Source organism: Lagopus muta, chromosome 1, assembly GCF_023343835.1.
Source record: "Lagopus muta isolate bLagMut1 chromosome 1, bLagMut1 primary, whole genome shotgun sequence".
NCBI lineage: Eukaryota > Metazoa > Chordata > Aves > Galliformes > Phasianidae > Lagopus > Lagopus muta.
The window spans coordinates 27,137,226-27,165,182 of NC_064433.1; the positions used below are offsets into that span (position 1 = coordinate 27,137,226).

The window sequence follows — 27,957 nt, forward strand, 5'->3', positions numbered from 1 at the left end:
ATGAGTACTGTCTGCATAGTGAACAGCAGAGATGAATGCACTGTTAGCTTTTGATCTAACATTGTAAATAATGAATATAAGTTATATTGTCACTGAGTGACACTAAGTGTCACTAAGATTGTAGAGAGTTACATAAGTGTTAACTCAACTGTTATCTCAATTAAAGAGTCATACACTAATCCTGAAATTTCTGAAGTAATCAATTCTTAAACCAAAACTTGTAGATACTGCTATATAGTCTTACATCATTTCTTTCAAAGAAGTGAGGTTTTATTTGTCTTATCACATTTTTTTGTGGTACTGAGGAGCGTGGTTTAGTTGGCAACATTGGTGGTATGTGGACTGTTGGACTACATGATCCTAGAGGTTTTTTCCAACCTTAATGATTCTGTGATCCTGTGACCAAGGCTTCAACAGTCCTACTGCTGTATTACATGTGCTAAACACATTGCCAGCTTGAGTTTTAAGGAACTGTGTGAGTAACTGTTCTGCAGTGATGCATCATTTGGAGCATGTATTTAAAAGCTATATTTTGAACCATAAGTATCTCAAAACACTATGCCTTGCAGCTCAAATATATTCCTGTATATATTTTATGTTGTCTTCAAAAAATACATATTAAAAATAAATAATAAAACAGTACGGAGAGAATTAAATTGTTCTAAAAAGCTAATATGCAATAGGCATCTGTGTCATAAGGATCTGTATGATTTTCCACATTTTTTTCTTGATGTTTGTATATTCATAACCCCTGTACTTTGCACTGTTGTTCTTACTTTCTTAAGGAATGGGTTTGATAGTGCTTCTCTCAAACTCAGCTGAATGGCAGTTTGTTTTTTCAAATCTGCTTTGGATATTCGCTTTTCATGAAAATGTGAAGCATTCGGTTTAGAATGCAAAGTTTGAATTAACTGAATTTATTTTTCTGTGCTTACTGATGTTCTGTGTCAACAAGGCTCAATACATACAGTGAATGTCAACACATTTCAGAATCTGTCAGTGCTGTCCAAAATACACAGAATAGTATGTGAACCACATATTTGAAAGATTGATTCCTTGATCCAGTAGAAATTTTGAAGTTTCATTAATGCCACCGCATATCCTCCTGCATTTATTTCTTCTAGGATTTCATGCTGCTAACACTGCAAACATTTCTGTTCACTGAAGAGTAAGGAATTGGTTTCTTTGATATCAGTTGTTGACACTAGCCTATATCATCAATACTTCTAAGCATATATTTTCTATTTAGTCACCCCCCAGCTGTTTTCTGCGTGGAAACTTTCATTATTTTTTTTTTTTTTCCTTAGGAAATGTTCAGGAAAGGAAAGCTTTTTAAAAATAAAAGGTGGATGGATAGGATGAAGAAACATAAAAATTGCCATAAATATTTTGACATTTAGTAAGACTGCATAGTTCACCTACTTCTAACATGGATCTAATCTGAAAAATTAATAAACATACAAATGTGGTGACTTATTTGAACTTCAGCCTTATGGAGGAGAGTGAGGAATGCATCATCAGAATGTGTGACAAATGTATGTAAAGTTTAATTCATTCTTTTCAGCTTTCTTCTTCTCCAGCCAGTCTCTCCCTTTTCTAGCAATATTCTGAGCAACATATCATTTACTTGGAGGAAAAAAAGTGACAAGGACCTTTTGCAGGAAACTATCACACAGGATTGGGTTTGACAGGCTGGATGGGCGAGGGTTTGTTTTTTTGCTGCCTGAGAGTGAATAATACATTTTGGGTGGAATAACTGGCGCAGTCCATAGTGTAGGAAGAGAAGCGTTGCTGGGAAGGTGGAAAACAAGCATGCAGACCAAGCCCTTGGGCTCCGTGTGCAGATTGCTCTTCACAAAGCAGGGGAACACTAAAGCTTGTAAACTGCTTTTTGTAATGGGAAAATGATGTGTAAGATAAATATTTTACTCATTTATGCTGTTCTTTGTTGTAGACACTTCTGGTTTATATCATTTTCCCCCTTATTTTTTTTTAATAAATATGTTTATCATCATGGAAGACAGGAAGTATCTTGCAGCTGAGGATCCTAAAAATTTTAGCAAGAAACAACATAGGGCATCATTTTACTCTTGGCAAACTTCAGACTTCTTTCATGTTTGCTCAGGTGATCAAAGTCTCTTAAAGAAATATCCCCAGTTATTTTGCAGGATCCCTTCTGCTATCTAATGAAAGTACACAAGTAGAGGATAATGCAATTAGAGTCTAATGGAGCACAATGCTTAATGAACTGCTGACATAGTAGATCAGCTTTTGATAAAGAATATCATATGGAAAAATACTCCCTATTATACTTCTCATTGCTGCTTTTTTTTTTTTGCCAAATCTGTAACTGCTATATTGCAAGGATTTGTGTCAGTAGCCAATCTGTGCTTAAGTCATCCTGGGTTTATCTGCAGAGTGGACACCTGCAGTTAATTGTGGGTATTTTTCATCAAAAACTATCTAAATTAAAAGCAGCAGTTTAAAAGAAGAAAAAATGTTATGTTGGTATCAATTCATTGTAGGAGTTTGTAACCATGTCCATGTCTTACAACTGTTCTTTTTTTTTTTTCTTTTTTTTTTTTCTTTTTTTTTTTTTATTGTCATACCTTAAAACCTTCTCCTCCAAAAGGTGATTCATTCACTGTAATTTTCAGTTACATTCTGTGCTCTCGCAATATCAGAAAACGTTTTTAGAGGATGTGTGACATTTTTACAGAAATAATTGCTAATAATTCTAAGTTCAAGACTTGTATCAGCCTCTGTAGAGATGTTTTAATGCATTTTTATTCTCCTTTGGATTTGCAATGACCTGATGTCTCTGTTCTTAAAATTGTTTCATTTTCTTCTGATTTCTCACCAAAACAAGGAAACAGAATGCAAAAACTCAAAGCTATTGGAACTTCTCTTTTCTGTCTACTATTGAAGTAGAAAAATACAGTTCATTTAGCTTCCCAGAATTTAGCAATACAAAGATCACCCTGATAAGTTATTCCATAATCCAAATAATATCTGATAATTTTTTATTAAATTGTTATAAGTATTTTATTAAAATATTACAAGCATTTTAAGAGTATATTCTATTATCTTAGTTTTGGTCTTCCATTTACTGCAAATATTTTATTTGCTTTCCTGTATTTTCTTTTATTTTTTGTTTTTTCATTTCATTTGGATTCTTATAAGGTAGATTAAATAATATTTTAAAGACATTTGTCTTTTGTCATTTTCTATTGAGATAGCTATACTAAGCTGAAATTTGGCTCCCTTTCTCAATCAGGATTCTCCTCCAGAAGATGATTCATTCCACTTTGTCTATTTCCTTCTGTACCCTGACAATAACAGACTTAACTCCCCTGGAAGGCTTAGTTTCTTGACCATAGCGTCAAGCTTCTCAGAAATATCAAGAACAAGATTTTCTTTGCAGGTGCTTGAAGTAGCATTTAGAAAAATGTAATGCAATGTTATTATGGTATCTAGGTGATTTCAAAGGTAGATCAAAAACTTAGGATTCTTCAGCATCACAAGTTAGTTTCCTATCTAAACTAAATAAATTGTTACTATCTGGTATCCTACATGAAACCTGAGAATGATTTTCAAACATTTTGCATGGTTACATTTCGCAGGTTATTGTGCCTTTCCCTCTTTTGTCTATTGCAAAAGAGTTACATAATGTTTTCTTTCTATTAAAGACCAGAATATTTGAGTAGCTATAATAATGATGAAATTTGGTTCCTACATTGCAGCATAACGGTTAGTGAAACAATGAAGATTTTACTGTTGTTGACTTAAGCATAAAAGGCAAGATATTCTCATTTGCAGACTGTGCTAACTTCCACTTTGCTAGATAAATATTTCTATGTACGCTTTCAAAGGCAAAGGTTAAGGTATAGAGTTTTTCAACCTTTTGGAAAAGGTGAAGATAAGGTGAAACGGCCAGTTAAAACAGCAAGTAATTAATTGAGTCTCTCTGTTAACAGGAAGAAGGTCAAGTGCACATAACTATTGCGATTACACAGTCTGCATTACGAGCGGCTGAGTCATTTAACCTCAGAGTGGTTAGATTGGAATGCTGAGAACCAATTAAATAAGATTTTACTTCAAAATAGTACCTATACTTGGAAGTTACTATAGGATTTTGCAGTTTTCAGGGTGATTTGTCATTAGTTTTGCAATCTACCAATTATTTTTATTCCAATTAAACACTTTAATGTGTTTTCAGTTTTCCTTTTTTTTCCTTGCCTCACTTCAACTAGCTTGCTGAAATCTTGGAAAAGTAACATCATCTTATGGAGACACAGTTGATTTCTTTTCTTCTCTCTTTTATCTTGACTTTGCCTTATAATTCTGAAAGCTTTTCAGATGCCCTGATTGGATTGCAGGATCCGACGTATAGAAAGAACTGTTTTCGATACTGTCAGTTTTGTTGTTTTCTACTCTGTTTGAAAAATGAAGACTAAATCAGAATGTAGAGAGGAGCCAGGTCTCTCTGTGGAGTAGGGACCAACGGTTAAGGGGAGAGAAGTGTGGATATCCAAGAACTGCAGAGCTTGAGGCAGTTGTTTACATATCCTAATTGTTCCATAGCAATATGACAAGGTATATGACTCCTTTACAGAAGCTTTATGATATTCAGATTGTTATTTCTGTGTACAGTGTGCTTAAAATTCCCCATGAAGCTTCAGGGATGCTTTGTTTTAGGTGCTGGTGCATTTTAAATATGAATAAAACTGAAATACTGTCTTTCCAGCAGTACGTGCTTGCAGTCTGTAATTACTGCAAAACACTACTTTCAGTGAAAACAAAATAGCTTTTTGGCAGTGAGGAATTTTGCTTTTCAACAGGGGTTTGACTAAGAAATGCTAATATAATACGGAGTTAAATTAAGAATTATGGGATATTACTAGAAGTGTAGTTTTCCTTGTATTTTTAATTATTGTACATATTTTCCAGGAAGCTGCTGAGGAAATCAAGCATCACTAGAACTTATGCTTAACCAGTTGGTGCAGTTTTTGTCTTGAAGTACTTTGTAAATTATGGATGAAAAATGGTGTCACGGAGTTAACTAGATCAATCTATGCCTGTGACAGGGGGACCCCTGGGCCCCCCTCCGGCCCCCACAAAATGGGAAGGGAAAAGGGATAAGGAGATGGAAACTTGGCTCAAGGAAGGAAAAGAAAAAAACAGCAGCAACGATCTATGGAGGAAAACTTATTTTACTGTGATATCAGAATGCAAGATAACACAACGTAATACAATCTAATTGAAATTGAGACTAATCAAATAAAATAGATGAGAGAGAGTTCCTGAGACTGAGTCAAACCCGAAAGGCTTGGTACGGCTAGGAAAGCACCCTTCAGCACCCACTGCAAGGCAATAAGAGACTGCCCATCCAGAAGGGCCAGATCCCATGACTTCTGTAATGTATAAGGAGAAGTACCCAGAACATTATAAAGTGGTTCAGTTCAGCTGCAAGGATGTAGACATGGCTTGGGAGAAATCTATGAATGGTGATACTCCTATCATATTTTTTGCAATCCCAATTCAAATACTGTTTTTGTCAGTTGTCTTCATAATCATTGCTTAAGCCTGTGAACAACATAATTAATTAATAAATTAATAAATTAATAGAGCAGCTTTCTTGTTATAGCATGATCTGAATGACAGGTTTAATATCCATATTCAGAATATGAACTGTAAGTAATAATCAAAACATATTGGCAGAGTGTTTTAGCAAGGAAATTACTCAGAGAATGGTTTAGATAGCGCTTTTTTATCCTGTCAGTATCATCTCCCAGTATGAAAACAATGATACTTTTACCTAAACATATGAAATAAATGGAATTTTTTTAAAAAATCAAAGAGATTTTGCATTGAGCCAACTTAAGGTTGAACAGGTTACTCTTCTTAGTCTATTATTCAGCATAGTAGTAAGCCCAGCTGAATCATACTGGCTTCTCAGGTTTGTGTACCACAAAGAAATTGGAAATGTCAGAAGTGTGGTCACAAAAGTGATCCTGGAATTGGAAAACTAACTGTACACTAAGAAGCTTAAGGAGCTGATGTATCTTAGAAAAATTTAAGAAAACTGTTGTGCCTAAATCTTTCTCCATGAGGAAGAAGAAAAACATAGAAGGTTTTTCTGCCTTGGAGGAGAAGGCATGGAATTGAAATTGAAGTTGGACAAATTCCATTTTGAATGCAGATGCAATTTCCTAGTAGTAAGGATAATTAAATTTGGGAATAATTTTTCTTTATGTTAGGCTCATTGTCATTCAGGATGCTTAAGATTATACCATAATCTTCTCTACAGATGCTTTATGGTAGAATTAGGTGCTGTCCAAAAAGACAGATAATAAAATAAAAATCTTTGAACATTAATTAAGAGCCTCAGTCTGCTCTCTTTTGGCAGAGACTGCATTCTGTTGTATTGTTTTGTTTTGTTTTGTTTTGTTTTGTTTTCTAAAGTATCAGCATCGTAATTCTTATATTTGAATGGGACTAAAGGCTCTTCATAGTTATGAGTGCAAAATAATGTTGGAAGGCACCTCTGGTAACCGTGTAGTCCTAACAGTCGCTCAGAGCAAGGGCAGCTCCAAAGATGGGTCAGGCTCCTCAGAGACGTGTCCAGTCAAGCTCTGTGCACCTGAGTTTCTCAGTCTCTCTGCACAGCCTGTAGTACTGCTTAACCACATGTAAGTGATTTTTTTTTCTCATGTCCATCTGGAATTTCCCTTGCTGCAACTCATGCTATTTCCTTTTCTCCTTCTGTTTTGCACCTCTCAGAAAATTCTGACTCCTTTCTCTCTAATCACTCACCAGATAGCAGTTAAACCTCATGCTTCTTCTCTGATCTGTAAAGCCTGTTCCCTTAGCCATTACTCTTCTGTTACTATCATTTTGGCAGCCCTTCATTTTATCCAGTTTGTCAATATCTTGCTTGAAACTGAATACAGATACTGGGCCTGAGTACGAGAAACATCCAATGCAACAGTTCTTTGTAATTCTGTGAAATAGAATTTGGCAACAATTCTATGTAACAGAATTATATAGAGTTCTGTATAGTAGAATTTAGCAACAAGAATGACAGCTATTATATCATATGCTATCTTCCACAATATAGAAATTTTCTCAGAACCTGCTATATTGTAGGTTAAATATTATATGTATTATGAGATTCAGTATCTGCTGGAACTAGAAGGAAGTAAAACATTTACAGAAAGAAAAAAAAAAACACTGAGAAGTTTAAATCAAAGTATTAACTGTGGTGTTTCTCTGCATAAAGAATTATGGAATTGAAATAATAATTATGGACTGGAAAATACGAACACATGAACGTTTTTTATTTAGAAAATTTGTTCATGTACCATATAAATTGCGCTTGACTTTTATAAATGGATCTATTAAATCTGTTTAGTCCTAGCTGTAGTATTAGGAGGAATGAAAGGATAGATACTACTACGTATTTTCAACTGTATGAAACTGTGCTCCTAATAGGAAGCTCCTTCATCATAGGTGAAGGGCAGATAGCTTTTTTTTGAAGGGTTAACATCTTCATCTAGTGCATGATGCAGCCAAGTAAAACTCCGTTTACCTTATTAAGCAGTGCCAGCAAATAAGCATGAGGTAGCTCTACTGCCTCTCTTTTTCCTCTTCCTCCAAGCATAGTTTAAAAATAAAACCACTAAAATTGTACTATAAGGTTCCCAATTCTGTAGGTATATTGATAACATTTATTCTGGGCTTCAGCTGCATTTTAGTTACTGCTCTGGCTATTTTATGGATCCCCAGAAGGCTAAAGGAGGAGATAAACAACTCATTTTTCATTTGGTAGCAGTTCTGGAAATGCCCAGAAGTGTTAACTGTAACTGTGTTGGAATTTTAAGATCAGAGAGGAATTAATTTGGGGAAATGAAGAGGTCGCAGGGTGAATGGCTTTGGATCATAGCTTTAGATTAAGATCTCAGAAGCTTCTAAATCATCTTGTTTTATAGAATTAAAACCTTATTATCTGTCATTAACAATGTAAATCAAAGCAGAGAAGATGTCTTTAAAGAAGATGGCCTCCATTACTTCATTTTTTTCATGCTAGGACAGTAAAGCATTCATTGTTTCAGTTACAGCCAGGTCAATGATGAAGAAATTGCATAAAAATAAACTATGAATAATCCGAAGGCAGATTTCCAGCTGCTGCTAAACGTCTTCCTTCTATCTCATGAAAAAGTAAAGCTGTGTGCTAACAGTAATATATAGATGCATGTAAACAGGTATGTACATACAAACACAACACAAGCTTTAGGCATCTTCAACTTTTTAATAAATACCTTATAATATCCTATATAAAATGCTATTATCAGAGGTATCAAAATTTAAATTATTTTAAAAGGTGAACGCAAAAGCTGTACAGGTTGACTAGGATAATGGTGATGAGTTCACAATCAAGATCTTTTTTTTCTGGTGTATGTGCCCAGAAATTTTGAGTGCTCATTCAAGGAAAACAGTGTTCTTTTATGAAGTAGCATTTATTTAGTTAGATTTTACTGTTATTCAACTCTGATTTTTTTTCTTCTACTGATAGCTGTTGTGCTAATATCTATCAAAAAATGTAATTGCTTTTGGTGTGTCTGCATTGTGTTAGAACATTTTCTGGTTCCTTTTTTTTAATCAATTACAGAGACTGCATTTTTGACAGGGGGTAATGTCACATAGCACTTGGCTATACATATTAATATATTCCTTTGGAGAGTAGAAGCAAATCAGCTGTTTTTCTTCATTTATCTTACTGGGCTCTCAAAATACAGACTAAAAAGCACTCTCTCTAGAAAAGCCTGTAGAAACTTTAGTTCTAAGCTCCTCAGCATGATTTATTATGTGCACTTTTGAATACAGTTAAATAAATAAGGGTCAAGTAAAAATATGTAAATGCTATGCAAGTTTAATTACTGATAAAATTGTAATTAGCTTATGAAGCAGTTATGGAAAATTGTGCTAAGCACTAGTACGCATTAGAATAAATAATCCAAATAATGGAAAAGGAAAAGTTTTGGAGCAATATCATGACAAAGTACTCAGTTGATCAATCAGGAAACCCTTCGGAAGGGTCATCAGCCTTCCTCTCATCTTCTTTCAAGGTAAATGTGCTCAGTAGAACTGCTATTCTACAGTGTAAATTCCCTGATGCAAAGCTGAACACGGTGGAATGCGTGCTTGTACAAATTTTTATGAATGTTTATGTGTATGTATGTATATATCTGTACATTTTTTGTAAGAGCGTATCATTAAAAATAAAAATATAAATGACATTTCATTTTTACTGGAGCAGTGAGATAATAACTAGAAAAGATTGTTAATACTTATTAATACTTACCTGATATAGAACAAGGTCTTAAGTTCTTATGTATTTGCAACTACTATTATACCCCTACTCACTAAACTGTATCATCTTATAAGCTTGTAAATCCTCAATTTCAGACTGGTTTTGGGATGCTTCACCTATAAAATCTAGCTATAGTTGTGTCTGACTAGTCTTCATTTTCTCAATATGTTCTTTCCATGATGACATTAGTGTCTTCAGCTCTGAAATGCATTTTGTTGTCATTGTTGATAAGGAAAATGAACTCTTCACAGCTCTTCTGCCATAGCATATCTCCTAACTTTAGAACTAAATGTGTGTTAGTGGGAGGTGGTTCCTGTTCTCAGTTGTTGGTTTTTTTTTTCTATCAGTATTATTTGGATAGATAAAAGGAAAGCTTTGCCAGAATACTGTGTAGGCTGGAAGTTGTATCTTGAAGAGCTTGCTAATGATGAATAAGTAATTTGCATCTGCCCTCATCACTCTATGATTCACCTCCACGTCTTCTTATCCTAAACTGCTTATTTCCTTTTCAAACAAGTGGACCAACGGGAGAGGCTTTAATCCAAAGTAATGATGACACAGGCATTAGTTTTTCTTTCTGTAATGTATAGGTACTAGCAGAAAGGTAACCACTCATTAGAACAGATACTCATATCTCAGATTTAAAGTGATGCTTATTCAAAATCGTGTTGGTTTTTTTTTTTTTTAATTTTTTTTTCCCCCAAATGAAGGCAAATTAAAGTAGAGATCTATACTTACACTGCAATATATGTATACATATACTAATCAAATGGAAATGCTTACATGGGAAATTGCAAACAAACTTTGAAATTGAAGTGTTAAACCAGAAGAGAAGTTTCAAAGAACAGAAAAAATCATTCAGTTTTTAGGAATATACAATTCATCACATACGCTGTGTACTTTTTTCCATCAGTTCAGTTTTACATGAAAACATTACAATATGAGTCCAAGTGAATAAAAAAAGAAATAAACACATAAGTATTTTTTGCAAATATTTTAAATGTATAAAGGCTTGTAATAATAAAATATTTTTATTTAGGCTGCCTTCTAATTTAGAATGGCAGATGGTCACTGCTCGATAGAGTACACATTGAAACCTGTTAGGGAACAGTATGAGAAAGTGCTGTGGATACTCCACCTGTTTTAATCATATATGCATCTAAAATTTGATTAATCCTGCCCAAGACTGATATGTTAAAAAAAAAAAAAAAAAAAATCAATTATGTGTTCTCAGCATGATCAGGAACATGAAAGACAAGAGTTAAATGGAACACAGAATACTTTGGATAAAAATAAATCTTTCTGTTAATAATTCAGCTAAAATGGTTTAAAAATTCTAAGGGAATCCAAGTACTTTTTTATGAAAATAAGGTTATTGGGCTTTGTAAACAATGAAGGGAAAATACCAGCTCTTTTGAAATTTAAAATTATAATCCTTCAATTTTAGGTCATTACAATGAAATATAAATAAGTTTCAAAAGTACTGACACAAAAATAAGATTTTTGAAACTCTAAGCACTTGATTGTGTATTAAATTTTTATTTTTATTTTAATTTTTACTTAGCCTGAAGCAATTTTCCTTTTCAACTTTTGTAAGAGCAAGTGAACAGCAAATGCCAGTAATCATACAGTTCTACTGATGAGTTTTTTGTCCAGATTCATTTCAGCATTCCTTTTAAAGAAAACGTAATCTTAGCGTGTTACCAGTTGACCAGAGGTGAGCTTGAATGTACATTGGATCGTTGTGAAGATGGCATGACTAGTGTTTTCTGAAACAAAACCAGCAATATAAACCCCTTGTAATTGCATTTCTAGCAGACTTGGAGTCTAAAATAAAGAACTCAAGCATCAGCAGAAAGTCAAAACCATTTTTTTCCTCACTACCTTTTCAGTATACAAGCAGGAAATAAGTAGGTTTTTAAGAACATAAAAGAACTCTACCACATTTGCAAAATTAAAAGTAAAAAATGAAATAAAATGAGGTATAGAATCATAGTATGCAGAAAAGTAAGACTGTGGTGTGCATTAGTCTATCAAAACTCAGATAGAATAGTGCTTCTAGTAATCTTGTCTCTTAATATTCATGCAGGAACTTGGTTTATTCAGATTGAGTATGCAACTTCAACTTTGCTTTTTCATAATACTGTGTAATATGTGGCCATAATTCACTCAATAAAACATGATTCTAGGGAAAGAAATTGAAAAGAAGGCATGGTATTATAGGTATTATATACTTTCAGAAAAGTTTACATGTCTTTTTAAACTATGCACAGTTACTTAGGCAAGGTTTACCTGAAGTAGTGATAGTTATCAATATTAAAGTGAGGGATTCTTTTTTGCCCAAGGTGAGTGAGTCAGATGAATTTTTAAACACAATGTGATGTTAGCTTTTGATGGAAAATTCCAGTTTTATTATATGAATCTATTTGCAAAGGTACTCTCTTCACAGGTAGGGATACATTGTACTTCTAATGGTGTGAACTGTGCTTTACATGATAAAATATATGAGTATGTCAGTTATTGTAGTGTTTGTATGCAGGTCATTTTTCAGTATCTGCTTTTCAATAATGGCTTGCAATGAGAATGATTGTAGTAGCTTCACTTCAGTGGAACATCATGATTGATGCTATATCAAAGAGAACATGGAATCTCCTAATGACTTTAATAATGTCTATTTCTTTGTGGAATTTCTTTTCATTTTCTTAAAACAATGGGAACATTACTGATTGTATAACCTTATCCCCTGTCTTAGGTCTCCTAGAAACCCTGAACAGAAGATCATTAAACGAGTGATTGCTCTTGAAGGAGACATTATCAAGTAAGTGTTTTAAGCCATAGCATTTGAGTCTTTATAAGAATAGTGCAGCTTTTCAGTGGATTTTAAATTAGTATCCTAGACAACAAGAACTTTCTAGTATTTTCTGTCTCCTTTTAAAAGGGATGTCAGTGTTGTACCTGTCTCCTTTTTAATGAGAAAAGTGATACGCAATAATACTCACTCTTGTGAAATGTTTATGGGTGCAAATAATGCTTGTTTCTTAAAATATCTGTCACGTATCAGGACAGGTAATTGTACAGCATTTTTAAAATAAGAAGGCTATGATTTTTCAGTTAGAGAATTAGAGCTGCTGTTTCATACTGTGGTTGGCACACTTTCTGAGTTCTTTTAATCTTTTTGTTTGTTTGGGGGAAATCCTTTTGTTCTTACTTAATTTCTGAGACAAAGGACCCTCATAGATGACTGCTTTAACTGCAGTCTATGGGAATCTGTAGGGAATACAGTGGAACTGATTTGGAGTAAATTGTTCTATCAGAAGAGAAAAGAAAGCAAAAAAAGTAGACTTTAATGTAGGTCAAGTCTTGGTTTACTCTAACAGATAGACCATCCTACTGGGGCTGGTTGGAAATAAATTACAAATACGAAGCAAATCAGATGTTTTTGTGGAAATGGTGCCATTTTGATGAAAACATTTGTTTAAAAGGATTTATTTTTCCCAAGTAGAGAATAGAATTGGCATTGAGTTTGGAGGGTAAATCGCTAGTTTCCCACATTAAGATATGAACAACTTTGAAAACTCTTGGGCAGTATGGCAGACTGAGACTCAGTTTATTTGGATAATAATTCTTGCTCTGACATAGTGAATACTTAAGAAGTACTTGGAAGTTGAAATTCAAATCAAGGATCTGAGTGTGGCCTCAGTGAGCCCTGCTTAACAGCAACAATGTTGGGCTGTGGAGTATTATGAGATTATGAGAGTCTGTGTCTTTTTTTATTATTATTATTTCTTTTTGCAGTCCATATGATTTCTGTTTTATTGAAAAATTTCAAATCCTCTTAGTTTGAGCAGAAAATTCAAATATTTCATGTGGAAAAAAAGACTGAAATAGCAAATATTAAGAAAAGGAATCTGATGTCCAAAAACTATGAAGATCGACAGCTACAATTAGCTATCACATTAAAAGGATAAAAACTTAGAAATAATGATTGCTACTTAGTCATGTCTTGTGAAAACCTACACCCTTAAGATAATAATATATTATTAATATATTTGCCTGAATTTTTGAAACTCAATGAAATTTTTGATAATATGAAATATGTTTAATAACATAAATTTCAACTGTAGTAAATTTATTATGCTGTATATTCCAGAGCCTTAAAACTCTGAACTATCTGTTAACTTATGTGAGTGCTCTTGGCCAAGTGGAAAAAGATGTTGGAGCATAGTAGCTGTGAGAGTGCGTGCAGAATACTTACAAAACTGTATGTTAGTGTGTCACCTTCGATTACAGAAGACTGAGTGATGATCCTCATTTGTATTCGGAAAAAACAGGTTAATTTATTTTTAGAAATGTTGATACCAGTAATTCAAATATTTATATATATTTCTATTTAAACACATGGAAGTTGTCCCACAGTCTTTTGCTTCATCTGTAGAGGCTTGTTTTTAGATAAGGAATATATTATTGGGCTATTATAACTTGTTATACTGTTGTCCACTTGTGTGCATGTGGGAAATAAAGTAATGCTTGCCAGACATCATAGTGCAGGGTAAAGCAAAAATTTCGGTAATAAAATAGCAAAACTGTCAAGATTATTCTAAAATAGATGTTATTTTTCTAATGGTACCACAAGCAGGTGTGTGACTAGGATATTTTTGATTGAAACAGATGACTAATCAGACTAAGAAAACATAATTGTAAGAATTTGACTTCTGTTTGATACGTCTGAAGACAGTCTTGATGGTGGTTATATACAGACTTGTGCAGTTATACTTTTTCCCTGGAAGGTCAGTGAAATGTATGAAGTCTGTCTTTTTCTGCAAATTTTGATTGAAGTCAAATGACAGAATTAATTAATGCACACTTTCAGTGGTGAGTAGACTTTCATAGTGGAGAAATCCATGCAAATAATGATTTGGAAGGAATTTTCATTTAGCGCTCCACTAGATAGGTGATAGACAATATGGTTTGTGAGTCTTTGGTAGTGCTTTCATAGCTGAATGAATTTTTTATTTTATCTGTTTGATGCATGATTAAGGATAATTTGTCACAAGAAAGCTGTGTTTTCTTACTCTATTAATTAAAATAAGTTAGTATTTACTATTCATTAATAACTGAAAGTAAAGAAAGACCACATAGAGCCATTAATATTGTAGAGAAGGTTCCTTGTATTTTGACTTATGTTCAGAAGTTAATAGTTCACAATAGAAAAATTCAGTTTTTCAGTTCGTTTCTAAACGCATTATATAAATGAAGAAAGAAAACTACATTTTGAAAATAATAAAGTTCAAGTTTTTGAAAATAAATTTAGGTGAGACATTGCGATGGGTTCATTCTGACCTTTCACTTTGTGTTTTTCAGAAATTATGTGCAACACAGTACTTCAGTTTTTGAAGTATATTATGATAGATTGAAAAATGGTACATATTTGTTGAGTAAGAATCCTGGCATTTCAATTCTCTGATCTTATTTCCAGTTTAGTTGGCAGTCCAATTGAAACGTATTGAGTACTGTCATGAAAATCCCTCAAATATCATAGTACATTTTTATAAATGTACATCTCATAATTTAATTTGAATAAGCTACTGTAACGTCCGCCTGATGGGAACTGAGAGAAAAGAAAATCACCATTTAGCCTTTGAGAGGTGAAGCTATAGGTCAGCTTGTATACAGATAATGTTGCAGTGTGGATCCCATAAATCAGGTTTTGTTTTGTCTTAGATGGATTCATGGGAGAATTAACTTTAAGTAGGAAATCATTAGAGTGATTCCTGAAGAGTATTTAAATTGTAATTCTGCCAAGGGAGACTATATTTTAAAAGTTAATATAATGTAATTTGTTTTAAAAAAGTTGGTATTATAAAGCACTTTGAATATTTTGAAATTAAACATATTAAAACTCATTTATCTTAAATGCACCAGTGGAAATTCAAAAATCTATAGTAATCTATCATGGATGGCTGAGTTATGGTACGTTTTCAGTAACACAAATAAATGAGGGTTTATGGTATTAAAATTGGGATTGAACTAATAAAATTTAAAATTAAGTCAATTCAGCAACTTACTGAACTAATTTTGCCTCCATCTGGGTCCACGTCTGCAAGAGTTTGGATTCTGCTGCTTTACTGACTTTATTTTTTTCGTAACACTGTAGCTGGATTAGAAATGACCTGTGAGCCCCTAAAATACATAATTCTAAAATATTATTAGGCTATTTAGGAGTTAGTGTTTTAAATACTGAATGGTTCAGCAAAACAATGTTGCATTTTAGTGCTATATTTTGCAAAATTGTTCTGGAGATATGAATAAGGAGATATTTACTTGCTTTTTCTCAAAGCATGACAATGCAGAGATAGATCATTATATTATTGCGCCATAGGTCCAAAATAAGTATCAGTATCTTTTTGAATTTTGCTATGAAGTATATCGTCAAATTGCAGAAACATTTGCCACAGAATATGAAGGACAAAAATATAAATGAGTTCAAAAAAGGAGTAAAGAATTCTTAGAAATAAAGTCTATCAGCAGCTATTAAATGCATTGATCACAGTATAAATTTATGTACTTCTATTGTCAAGTTCATGCACTTATTGGAGAAACCTTTCAGCTTCAAAGGAGCTGTTCACATCTCCATGCAGTTTTTTCGCTTGCTATTTTTTTTTTTTTTCTGAGAGATTATGTGTATTCCAGTATTCCTCAATTAGAATAAAAATAATCTGTTTTTTTCTCTGATATAGTTACATTTCATCAGACAGTTGTGACTATTCTTTGTTTTCACTAAAATGCAAGAATCACTGTCCAATAAAACAGATGTTTTCACGCAGATTTTCCCACTTGATAGATCATTCCTAAAAAAACCTGTGTCCTTGGAAACAGGATATCCTTCAGGAAAACTAAAACTTTGTCTTTTGTGTTTGTGAGGGGATAACCTGCTGCAGATGAGCTCTGCAGAGGATCTGAGGGTTCTGGTGGACAACAGACTGGCCATGAGCCAGCAGTGTTCTCTTTTGGCCAAGAAGGCCAGTGATATCCTGGGATGCATTAAAAGAAGTGTGGCGATCAGGTCAAGGGAATTGATCCTCCCCCTCCTCACTGGTCAGGCTGCATTTTGACTACTGTGTCTGGTTCTGGGTTCCCCAGTTCAAAAAAGATATGCATCTCCTAGGAGTCCAGCAGAGGGCTTCCAAGATGATGAAGGGCCTGGAGCATCTCCCATATGAAGAAAGGAAGAGTAACCTGCGTCTGTTCAGCCTGGGGAACAGAAGACTGAGAGGGGATCTGATAAATGTTTATAAATATCTAGGGGAAGGTAGGAGGCAAATGGATGAAGCCAGGATCTTCTAGGTGGTGTGTAGCGCTAGGGCATGGAGTCTAAAACTTGTACAGAGGAAGTTCCATAGTAACATACTGAAGAACTTCTTTATGGTAAGGGTGACAGAGCACTGGAAGACATTGTGCCCAGAGAAGTTGTGGAGACTCCTCTCATGGAGATATTCAAGACCTGTCTAGATGCCTACCAATGTGACCTATTGTGGGATACCTGCTTTAGCAGGGGGTTTGGACTCAATAATCTCTTAAGGTCCCTTCCAACCCCTACAATTCTGTGATTCTGTGTTCTCTTGCAAGAATGTCTCTATCCTTAGCAGCTTAATGGCAATCAATGGGCAGGAGCTGCATCAATACCTTTGCCATACAGGCTATGTTTATAGTTATTCCCTTCTTCAAATTCATTGTCATGTTGGCTTGTAAGAATAGATTTGTGAGTGTGTGTGGGACTCACACGGACAACTGTGCTTAAAAAAAAAATCAACAGAAAAGAGAATAGAGTGTGTTCTGCACTTGTGCAGCACTGTCTTTGGAAGCTACACATTTTTGAGCGTTTTTCCTTTGGAGTGACTAATTGTAGTCCAGAGTTCTGTCTGTGCAATTTATGAACCAGAAGGATGCTGTAATGGTCAACCTGCTCTTTAGCTTTTAGTTTTTATTTTGTGGCTATATGCATGGAATGCATATCTCATAGTGTTTATTTGCACTACTTACTGGGAGGGAATTTTAGGGACTTGAATGGGAATTTTTAAGTCAATGAAATCCCCTTGTTAGGTGCCAGGTATACAGCTTTGTCATGACTCGTCAGCATTGTTTGCATCCTTGCAAATATCCTAAATTTAGTTTCTATTGATTTTGATTCCATTTCTATATGCAGAGTTCTTGCATTAAGGTACTGTATTTCTGTAAATTTACATAATGAGAATATTGGCACAATGTCTTAAAGCTATACAAACAATCTGAAAAACTGGGAAAAGATTTCCTATGTTCATAATGAGTTTCTAAGGTTCAATAAATCCTTAGGCACAGTTGTGAAGTTTGTTGAGCAGAATTTCTAAAATTTGGTGTATTCAGAACCACAGTACGGAGAGATGATTTTATTTTACATTAGCTTTAGATTGCCTAATGTTTAATTGAGGTCCATGAAGAGAAAGAAAGGTTGGGTTGAAAAGGACCACAATGATCGTCTAGTTTCAATCCCCCTGCTATGTGTCAACTACTAGACCAGGCTGCCAGAAGAATAGAAGAGTAGACAGGTGAATTTCATACACACAGGTAAATAAATATACAAATATATCTTTTTTGTTTTTGGAGCAGAAAAGGAAGAAATGAAATTACTTGGTCTTCGGACTGTCATTTAGCCTTTATTTTTATCTGCATCATTGAAAACTGTTAATATGTACTGCTAATATGTAACAATATAATGATGTTTACTCATTGCTCTGGGCAGTTAGGTATTAAATCTTTTATTTCATAATTTAATATATATATGTATTATATATTTTTATATTACATGTATATAATATATATTTGTATACATATATATAACATATATTTGTAGCATTATATTAATAGCATTTACGGGCTGCTCTGAAAGTAATGTCACCTATTTTATTATGTTGGCCCACAACAGCAGAGACAGATGTTGATAGTGTGGCAGTAGAAGATGAACCTTCCCACCAATATTCCATTGCATGTTGTTGTTGTGCAACAGATTGCAGCAGAGGGGCAGTCTGACTGAATGGTATCTGACATGGAAGTGCGTATGAAGTGAAGGTGTGACACTGAATTCTTTCATGTGGAAAAAAACTGACCCCATTAACGTTCATTGACTGTTGGTGGATGTTTCTGTAGACCAGAGAGAGGATGTGAGCACAGTGAGGCGGTGGAGGAATGTGAGCGTGCTGGAGGTGGTGACAGCAATGTGGAAGATAAGCCACATTCTAGTTGGCCGTGCAGATTTCTACAAGCACAGCATGCAGGTTCTTGTTCATCACTGGTGAAAAAAATATAGCTAATAAGTGGTTAATATGTTGAAAAATAGGCTTTTGTAGCTCAGAATTTTGTAGTAGTCAGTAGTGTTATTGTGCTCTTGATAACTGTTGCAGTTTCCATGGAAATGAATAGGAGGCATTACTTTTAAAGTGGCCTACATAATATTCATAACATTTAAACATTATTTCTTCTTGAGAGTACAGGCAGCAGAAGAGATTGCTAAATGGTTGAGCGTATTAATACAATTTTTCTCGTATTTCAGTTTGTTGCATTTGTTAAGGCTCACTGAAGGGAAGGGAGTTTCCATGTAGACCCTTTGTGCCCTCTGTAACTCTCCTATTAAAAGAAAAAGACAGTATAATAAGATGTTCCAAGTTTGTACAGAATTTGCTGTGTTGGCTTATAAGAAAAAAATATGAAACAACATATCCTATTATCTCTGAAGTGGGGACATTTGGTTTGGGCAACATTAAGAAATAACAAAAGAAACATCATCAATAGCACTAATTTTTACAGAGTCATTCTTCAGACTAAACCAAAGGTACTAAAAACCTGAATGTGTAATTGTAATAAGTACTCAGCTACTCTCTGTTAGTGTGAATCTGAAGCAAGACACAACTGTCAACTGCATCTACAAGGAGGAGAAAGGTTTGGGTTTTCTTCTTTTTTGGGGGGGGGGGAGGAGGGAAGGGCGGTTAATTAAAGATACAGCATTCTAAAATGCTGAAAGCAGAATCTCTTTTGAGATGGCATAGCTGTAAGCACTGTGCATAACGAGTCTCAGTGGTGTTCAGAGACGATTTTAATGCTATAGTAATAAACAGTGGGGAAGTTTTTTAAATGCTCAGTAGACTACTTGGAGTAACGCTTCTCTTGGCTTTCAGTGAATCACTGTAGTTATGCAGCCCATGGTTATTGTGAAGTATACTCCAGCATATGCAGGAAATGTATCTTCAGACAGTTATTGCCAGCATTAGCTGTAGCTGTGTGAAGTGCCATTCCATCTTGTACAGAAATATTTTACAGAAGTAAGAGAAAAAAGAAAACCAAGCTTCTTATGTCTTTATATTAGAAAACTACATATATGAAGAGCAGAAATATGGAGAGGAGGTGGGAAAACTGCGTTTGAATTACCTCAGTCTTTGTGGACCATGCTCATGTCATCAGATGAGAGCACTGTAGCCTCAGCTATTTCTTTCCTTCATTGGTCAGTTGTAAAGTTCTTTGCTGTGTAAATATTCAGCATAGTTGTCATCACTAATTTACTTCTATTGACAACCTTCCATTTGCTGAATAAAGACATGCAAAAAATAAGAATTGGTCTTTATTTTCTAAAAAAAAAATATTTTCTAGATTTTACATGAAAGCATTTTGAATAGGATTCTACCATGCACACAAATATGATTTTAGGAAAAACAAACAAACAAACATTGTATCATTGAATTATGTGTATATAGACGAATGTGCCCAGTTTTGAGCACAGAATACATTAATAACTTGGAGTGAGTTCAGTGGGAGGACTTCAAGATGTTCAGGGACTTTAGCTCTTGCCCTGTAAGGAGAAGCAGAGGCATCAGGACTTGTTCAGCATGGGGATGAGAAGGCACTGATGTCACCTAGCAGCAATGCCCCTGTACTGATGGGAAGGATAATAAGAAGATTGGAACCTTCAGTGTGGTGCATGGTAGGAGGAGAAGGCAGGATACATAACTTGAAATAAGAATATTTCAGATCAAAAAGAAATAACTTTTTCTCCATGATAATTGCGTGGTGGGGTGTTTGTTAAATGAGGTCTCCACCATTAGAGATTTTCAAGACCCAATCGAGTAAAGAACTGAACAGCCTCATCTGACCTTGTAGCTAACCCTGGTTTGGGTGGGAGACTGGCCTAAAGATTTACAATTCTATGATATCCAATACTAATTTTCAAATGGATTATGTAACACTTAGAAGAATGTTTTCTGTGTTAGAAAATGGAAGAAATGCAGTGTATTTATCTCTACTTATTAGCGGAGATTATTAGTTAAGAAAACGTGTATTTTGAAGGCTTTTCTTCTTTAAAGAAACATTTAATTTCTGTTTCACTGTAAATTGTGCTGCTAAGTTATCAGATGTTTAGAAAAGACATGCATATAAGTGTAATCATCTCAATGGGAAACTCGATGGGTTGTCTTTATGAAGATTTTTTTTTAAACATGAGCAGAAAGTGATTAAAATGCACTAATATTTTAAAGCATTGAAAAATTAATGAAATGTTTTCATATGTTTTAATTCTAAAAAATTATTTACTATTTGTTCTTTCTAAGCTATGGATACAAATGTCATTGGTGACCTGACATTTGACACTGAAGTAAAAATAGTTTTAGTGCTGAGCAATGCGCATCTTCTGAACTTTTAGATGTTTGTTTGCATTGTTTCTGGATAAGCGTTGAAATCTAATGCTCACCTACATATATCTCATTAAAAGCCCAGAACAGCACTGGAAGTAGGTGGAAGAAAATATTATTAAACCCATTCTGTAGAGGAAATCAGGATGAAAGATGGTGGTGTTGGGTTATGCTCCTATAAGAAGTATATGAGACATCCATTAACTGAATTTACTGGGTTTCTCATCCCAGAAAATGAACAGTGAGTTCATATATTTGTCAGCAGCAGATTTTCCTAGATGCACTGAAAGGCAGACAGTGTTTAGGACCTGGTAATTCTGTGCACTTTCTTCTTGTAAATCGAAAGGACATTTTTTATTAGCTTGAGCTGTGTTAAGATCAAGGATAACGTTGTGTTTGCAAATTAAAGGAAAACATGCTGAAACAAAAAAGTCTATTCTGAATAACTTAAATAAATCTTACTGTTTATTATTTCATTTTACAGCAGTGCAGAAGTATTCCCTATTTCATGTAAAAATGTAGGTCTCTCTGAAAGTAATGCCTCCTGTTTATTTCCATGGAGTTTACAATAAATACAAAGAGATACAAATTTAGTCTAAATTAAAATCAAGGGCTAATGGTTTTAAACTGAAAAAGAGAAGATTTAGATTAGATGTCAGGGGGAATTTTTTCACAGATAAGAGTGCTGAAATAGGCTGCCAAAGAAGTTGTGTAAGCCTCATCCCTGGAGGTGTCCAAGGCCAGGCTGGGTGGGACCCTCCACAATCTGATCTAGTGCCTGATCTAGTGGTTGGCAGCCCCGTCTGTGGCAAGGGGGTTAAAGGTAGATGATCTTTGAGGTCTCTCCCAACCCAAGCCATTCTGTAATTCTATGATCTGTTTGAAACTTATTTTGTGCCATGTTTGTCTCATCTTAAATGGGGTTAGGACACATGTAAGGACTACAAAAATGCCACAAACAAAAATGCTTCAAAGCTTTGTAGTTGATTTTATACACTTACGTTTTCCCGTTGTGTGAATTAAAGGCCGCAGAATTATACACAGGATGACCTGATGATGCTTGAACTCTCTTTCTTGTTCTCTTTCAAATCTAGGAGAAGAGTATAGAGTTTCCTATTATTTGCTTCTTTTCCTAATTAGATTTAAAGCTTGACAAAATTCTGTAGTATCAATTTGTATTTTATAGCACTGTCAACTGTAAGCAATAATTACTCAAGTTTTAATTTGAAAATTTTGAAATTGTTTTCCATTCAGTAAAGCTTGCTAATATATGTTGGCAGAAATATTAATTGTAAATTGTTCATTTAAAAAGATTCCCTCCCTAATTTTGTGCTGCAAACTGATCCTGAAATGATGGCCTGAATAGTTTGCAGTAGCAGAACTAATAAGTTTTTAGATTTGATCATCTCACCAGTTATGAGATTCAAATGAGAGCAGGGGGAAAATGACCATTATCTTTTTTCATTACTATGGAATTCACTATTGTTGACATTCCACTTCTGCGAAATAAATTGTGAGATGGAACTGTAGAGTATTTGGGGTATAATGTGTAACAAGTCTTTAAGCAGCTGTGCTTAGGAGAGACAAAAATATTTTCTGCTTTGTTGTAGTTGACAGTGATTCCACAAATAATTTCTGCTCACTGATCATTATGCCAGAAACTTTTAAATATTTAGCCAAAAATACATTATGATAAACTGTATGTCATGTATTTCTATAAGCTCAGGTTTATTCCAACCAGTATTTTTAATGAATAGGTTACAATGTTACAATTTTATAAATATAGGGGAAAAAAAAAAAAACAGAAAATTAGTATTCAAACATTTATTATAGCATGAAGGAAAGCCTGTGATATATGCTGAAAAAGATTGTGATAGGATTTGCTATAATTGAAAACCAAAGTGTAATACCATACTAGTAGAGATGAGAGTCTAATAAGTGATGGATCTCTAAAAGAGATAGAATGGAATAATGGATGAGGAAATAAACGAGCAGATTAGAAATAGGTACATGCCTAAAAAGGAAAGGTGACCTTTAGTGGATTTCGGGGGACTGATGTGATGGCTGGCTAAATTAATCACAGTTTCACTGTTAGTGCAACTTTCAGTGCAAAAAGGCCAACATCGCCTACATGCAACTTGGTGGAAATGGATAATATGTATAATTTAAGGTAGTAATGTTGTGTGTCTATCCAGGAGTATTATGGAACATGTCGTATTTCCAATGCGGAGTATGTTTAAAAGAAGGATTTAGATTTCTAGTAATAAAAGTCATTCTACTGTTTCCAAAGCTAATGCAGTAGTTAAAACTTTAATTAAACAGGTTTGCAAGAGTGGGGAATAGAGACTAAGTTCATAAACCAGACAGATATGCTTTGTAAATGAAGAAGAAAGCTAATTAATCCAAGCATAGCAGTATAATATTAATTTTTAAAAATACCCCAGGTATATTTGTAGGAAATCTTGCTGTAGCTGATTTCCTAGTGAGTTATTCTATTGTTTATGTGCAGCATCTATGCTGCTGACACTCCATAGCCAGGTAGAAAAAGGTATCCTTAGGCATTATGCTAGTGTTTATTTCAGCACAATTAACTTTTTGAGCCCTATTTATGAAAACAAGGCAAAATGAGTTACAGACTTTTTTTTAGGTACTTAGATATTTTTCATTTTTGTAGGTTGTATTTGGCTTTTCTTTTTTTTTTTTTCCAAAGAGCCAGAGGTTACTGGGGAGATCAATGGTCCACGTTAAGAGGTACCTCGTATGACGTCTCACATAGAAGAGTACTAACTTTTGTAATTCCAATGGAAAGCAATTAGTGAACTGCTGCATTTTCTTCTGTATGAAGAAAAAATTCCACTACATGTTTTTATGTTCTTATTTAGACACTTAAGTTAATAGCATTGTCTAATCTTTGGCTGCAGTGTTTGTTTATAATTCTCTATTTCCTTAAAAATTTGTCTAAAAAATGTTAGACATTTTGAAGATTGAGAAAGTTGATTGATAAACCTGTTAAACTGTTGTTTTTTGGCTGAATTTCTGTATCTCTTTAAAGAAAGCTTTTATTTCCTAACAGATTACCAGACATATCTTGTCTTTTTCTGGTGGGAGATACTGATGATGTTTGAACGGGTTCAGGCAGATTACCTTCAGATGTGTTCTTTTGGGATCTCTGTTAAATAGAGTCTGAGTATTTAGGTCATTTTTTGATATAATATCGAATATCTGAGGACTTTTGAAATGTTTCCCTCTGTCAACTCAAATATTCTTATTTTATTAATTTATTCACTTAACACCCCCCCACCCTGATTATAGATTTATAGTTGCTTTCAATTTTTTCATAATTATTTTCCTTTGATCTTCAACAGTGAGATTTAAATTGTTCCACTGTTACGATTAGTAGCATCCTTAGTCTTTTTTCAATCACTCATGCTTGAAATTATCTGAACTTGGTAAAAATAGCATATATATTGTAGAAGACTTCATAAATTTGTGTGCATTGCACAAAGGCTGAGGAGGTAGGCTTAACTGTGATGTCCATAGCTGGTTATATGCATCATCTCTTACTGATAACTTTCTTTCAAAAATTTAAATTAAAAAAAGAGGAAGAGAAAGGTAAGGAAAAAGAAAAGAAATCTACGCCAGAGGCCACTTAAAATTGAAGAGACCATGACAAGCCTCCTCTTCTGGGCTTTTTCTACACTGCCTTGGTTGTCGCCCTGAACACTTTCAGGGCAGTGACTCTGCAGTTTCACCAGGGCCAACTTGACCTCCCTGCTGGTTTCTGTTGATGGTACTTTTTGCAGCAAACTGTTTGAGTGCAGACTTTGTGCTCATTTAACTGACTGTGAAGCTTTGTGCATTTGTATTTCTGGATCTTGCTTCTGGGCTACTTAAATAATCTATTAGAATCATCTACTAAATTCTATGTATTCCTGAGTATAAATTTATAATCCAAATCCTACAGAGTTAAAATGCATTCACTCAAGAAAACCAACATCATAGACATATCACTGTCTTGCCATTTGATGATTCATTGCCATGAGGATGAGCATTTGGATGTATAAGGTAAAAATATTGCGTCAGCAATAGTGAATGTCTAATAAGTCAAAAGCAGAGTTCACTGCAACAAGTGAAATGCTACAAGGCTCTAAATGGAAGGTTAATTTTTAAAGTACCGGACAGCATCTCTACCCTCTTTTTTTATGGATAATGTGAATTTTTGTGATAACGATGATGAAAAAAATCTAAGATCATTTCATAGGAAATGTGAGACAGCATTTGGTATGACAACTATAAGATTCTTCATGAGAACTATTTACAGTAAAAACATATGCATCAACAGTTAATCAATTATTGTTTTGTAATGTACTGCAACTCATCCTGTAGCCCCAATTCTTTTAATTTTTGGGAACATTTTAGGAAATGATGTTTTTGATTCCTGCTCCCTCTCCCACCTCCACATGTCTGCTGTACATCTTTGTACTGGTGCTAATGCTAGTCTGTAAGACCCTACATAGGTAATTATGTCCTGATCCTGTATATCCTTTGACACCCATAACTTAAGGGGTCTTTTAGAAATATTTACACATTAATGTACACGGTCCTTTCATACACAAGCATGTGATAATCATTTTGAACATACCAGTATATGCTGGATGACTAGACTACATTTTTCTTTTACTGGAGTTTAAGATGTTTCTGGCAAGTTTCATCTTTTAGCTGTTAAGTACTTTTTTGCTCTATTCTACTCTTAGATGTTGGCTTGTTACCAACATAAGGAGAAAAAATTAGCATATATTGCTGAAGAAAGTTTCTTTTCTACTCTTAGGGCTTGAAATTAATATTTTCTCTTATGTGTGCTTTCCATGTTGTATATATTCAGTGCTGAAAGAAAATCATGTAATTTGTAGTTGAAATTACTGAATCTGAAGACTTCTATAATAAACAGTTGTGACCTGAATGATGAAATGAAGGACTTTCTGTACAACATTTAATTTCTGAGGAAAACAGTAGATTTTACAGGCTTTATAGATGTGATTCATTTTCTTAAATATACCTTTCTAGTGGCATTTTAAATGTCATAGCTATTGTGCATAGTCTTATGAGCTACAGTTTCAGAAAGGCACAATCTCTTGAACGTTGTCATTGAACATAGCTGCCCTTGTCATGAGGATGTCTCAGCAGAGTACCTAAAATAGCAGCAGCCTCTTATGTATAGACACACAAGTCACTCTTCATAACAAATCAGATAATTCAGGAGAATCAGTTAAAAATACCATGCTGAAGTTTTGGCAAGCTTTCAGCAGCATTTTGGGGTTTCAAACTTCAAACATTCACTCATTTTACTCTATAGAAGTTGTTCTTGGAATTTTTGTACGTGTATGTGAAGTTAGCTTACGTAGGTATATATATTTGGAATGTAAGGAGTACAGCAGTGAGTGAAAGCCATTGTATTTTAATTATTCATCTTTTTCCAGATATCTTCAGTAGGTGAAAGAACAGGCAACAACAGAGGATGAAGAAGTTTTCATAGAGCACTGGTTTTAATAGTGTACAGTAAGAGCAGAAAGTGACAAGGCCCTATTTTTGCTAAATATATCAGGCCTTCCAAATATTTTACATAGTGTACATGCATTTTCAAGTTGGATATACAATACATCTATATGCATATATCTACTCTAATAAATACATATATGTATATATGATGCATGCATGAATAAGAAAAAAACAAAAAACTGCCAAATTGGTCTGCAGGGAACAAAACTGAAAATTAACAATAAACTGAAATAAGTAACTCTTTCCTTTATTTGTCAGTTGGAAAATGAAGGACCAAATTAAACTCTAAAGTTCTTCAATCTCTCTGACATCAATATCTTTGAAAAGGATGTCCTGAAAAAGAATCTATTTATACAGGAGATCAAGTGAGGTCAAGGACTGTGACAGGTCTCTAAGACTCTCAGCGCTTGATAATACAAATATTAATAAAACCTGATCTGAACTCATATCAATATAAATCTTTCCATTGTGTGAAGAGAATTGTAGGTCAAATCTCTGTGTTATGGCAAGCACTGGAATGTCCAAATGGCAATTGCTGAATAGATATGTGAATGAGAGGTGTTGGCCAGCTTTCATAGGTTGTTTGATGAAGACAGTCTAAGTGCAGGTTTGAAAAAAAATCTTTGGTGCTTAAAATCTATGGCTCAGTTAGTTTAGAAGTGATGGCATGCAAATCTTCATACATTTGAAAGACTATTCTGGGACCAAAAAAGAATCTAAGTTAAAAAACTGTGCTATTGATTCAGTGCTGTTGCTGAACAGTTTCTTCTCTGCTACCAGGAACAACACGTGTAATTCTGTCCATGTGAAAATAGAAAAGCTCAGCAACATGAGCATAGGAGGCTGAAAAATTTGACACGTTCTAATACATCTCACTCAAAATAGTAGGTACAAGTGTCATTTTCCTATTGTTCTTTGAAAGATTCTCTGGAGATTTGTCACAATATGGAGCATCTCTACAGCCACATCTGGGCAAAGCCAGTAGCAAAAGCAGTGACAATTATAACTTTCTCCTGATACTTTACAACAAATTTTGTCAACATGTATATATATATGTATATATATATATATGCATATAATTAAGCAAAAATTTCAACTATTTGATGTATTACTGAATACATGATTATGTAACATATGAAATAACATAAGGCTAATATAGCTGTAAATAATTAATTGCTGGTCTGTGTTGTCTGGCCATTGCTTTAAAAAAAGAAGAAAGAATCATAGAATCTTTTGAATTGGAAGGGATCCATAAAGGTCATCTAGTCCACCTCCTCCAATGAACAGATACACCTACAGCTAGATCAGGTTGCTCAGAAC

The 27,957-nt window shown here is 34.2% G+C and overlaps 1 protein-coding gene across 2 annotated transcripts in view; it reads left to right on the forward strand.

Annotated features, from left to right (window-relative positions):
* IMMP2L (inner mitochondrial membrane peptidase subunit 2) overlaps positions 1–27,957 on the forward strand; it is a 446,037-nt gene that overhangs the window by 284,459 nt on the left and 133,621 nt on the right. For both annotated transcript variants that reach the window (XM_048938017.1, XM_048938011.1), the window contains one exon: positions 12,126–12,191. In XM_048938017.1, the coding sequence (XP_048793974.1) occupies positions 12,126–12,191 (66 nt within the window). The remainder of the gene's footprint in view (positions 1–12,125; positions 12,192–27,957) is intronic.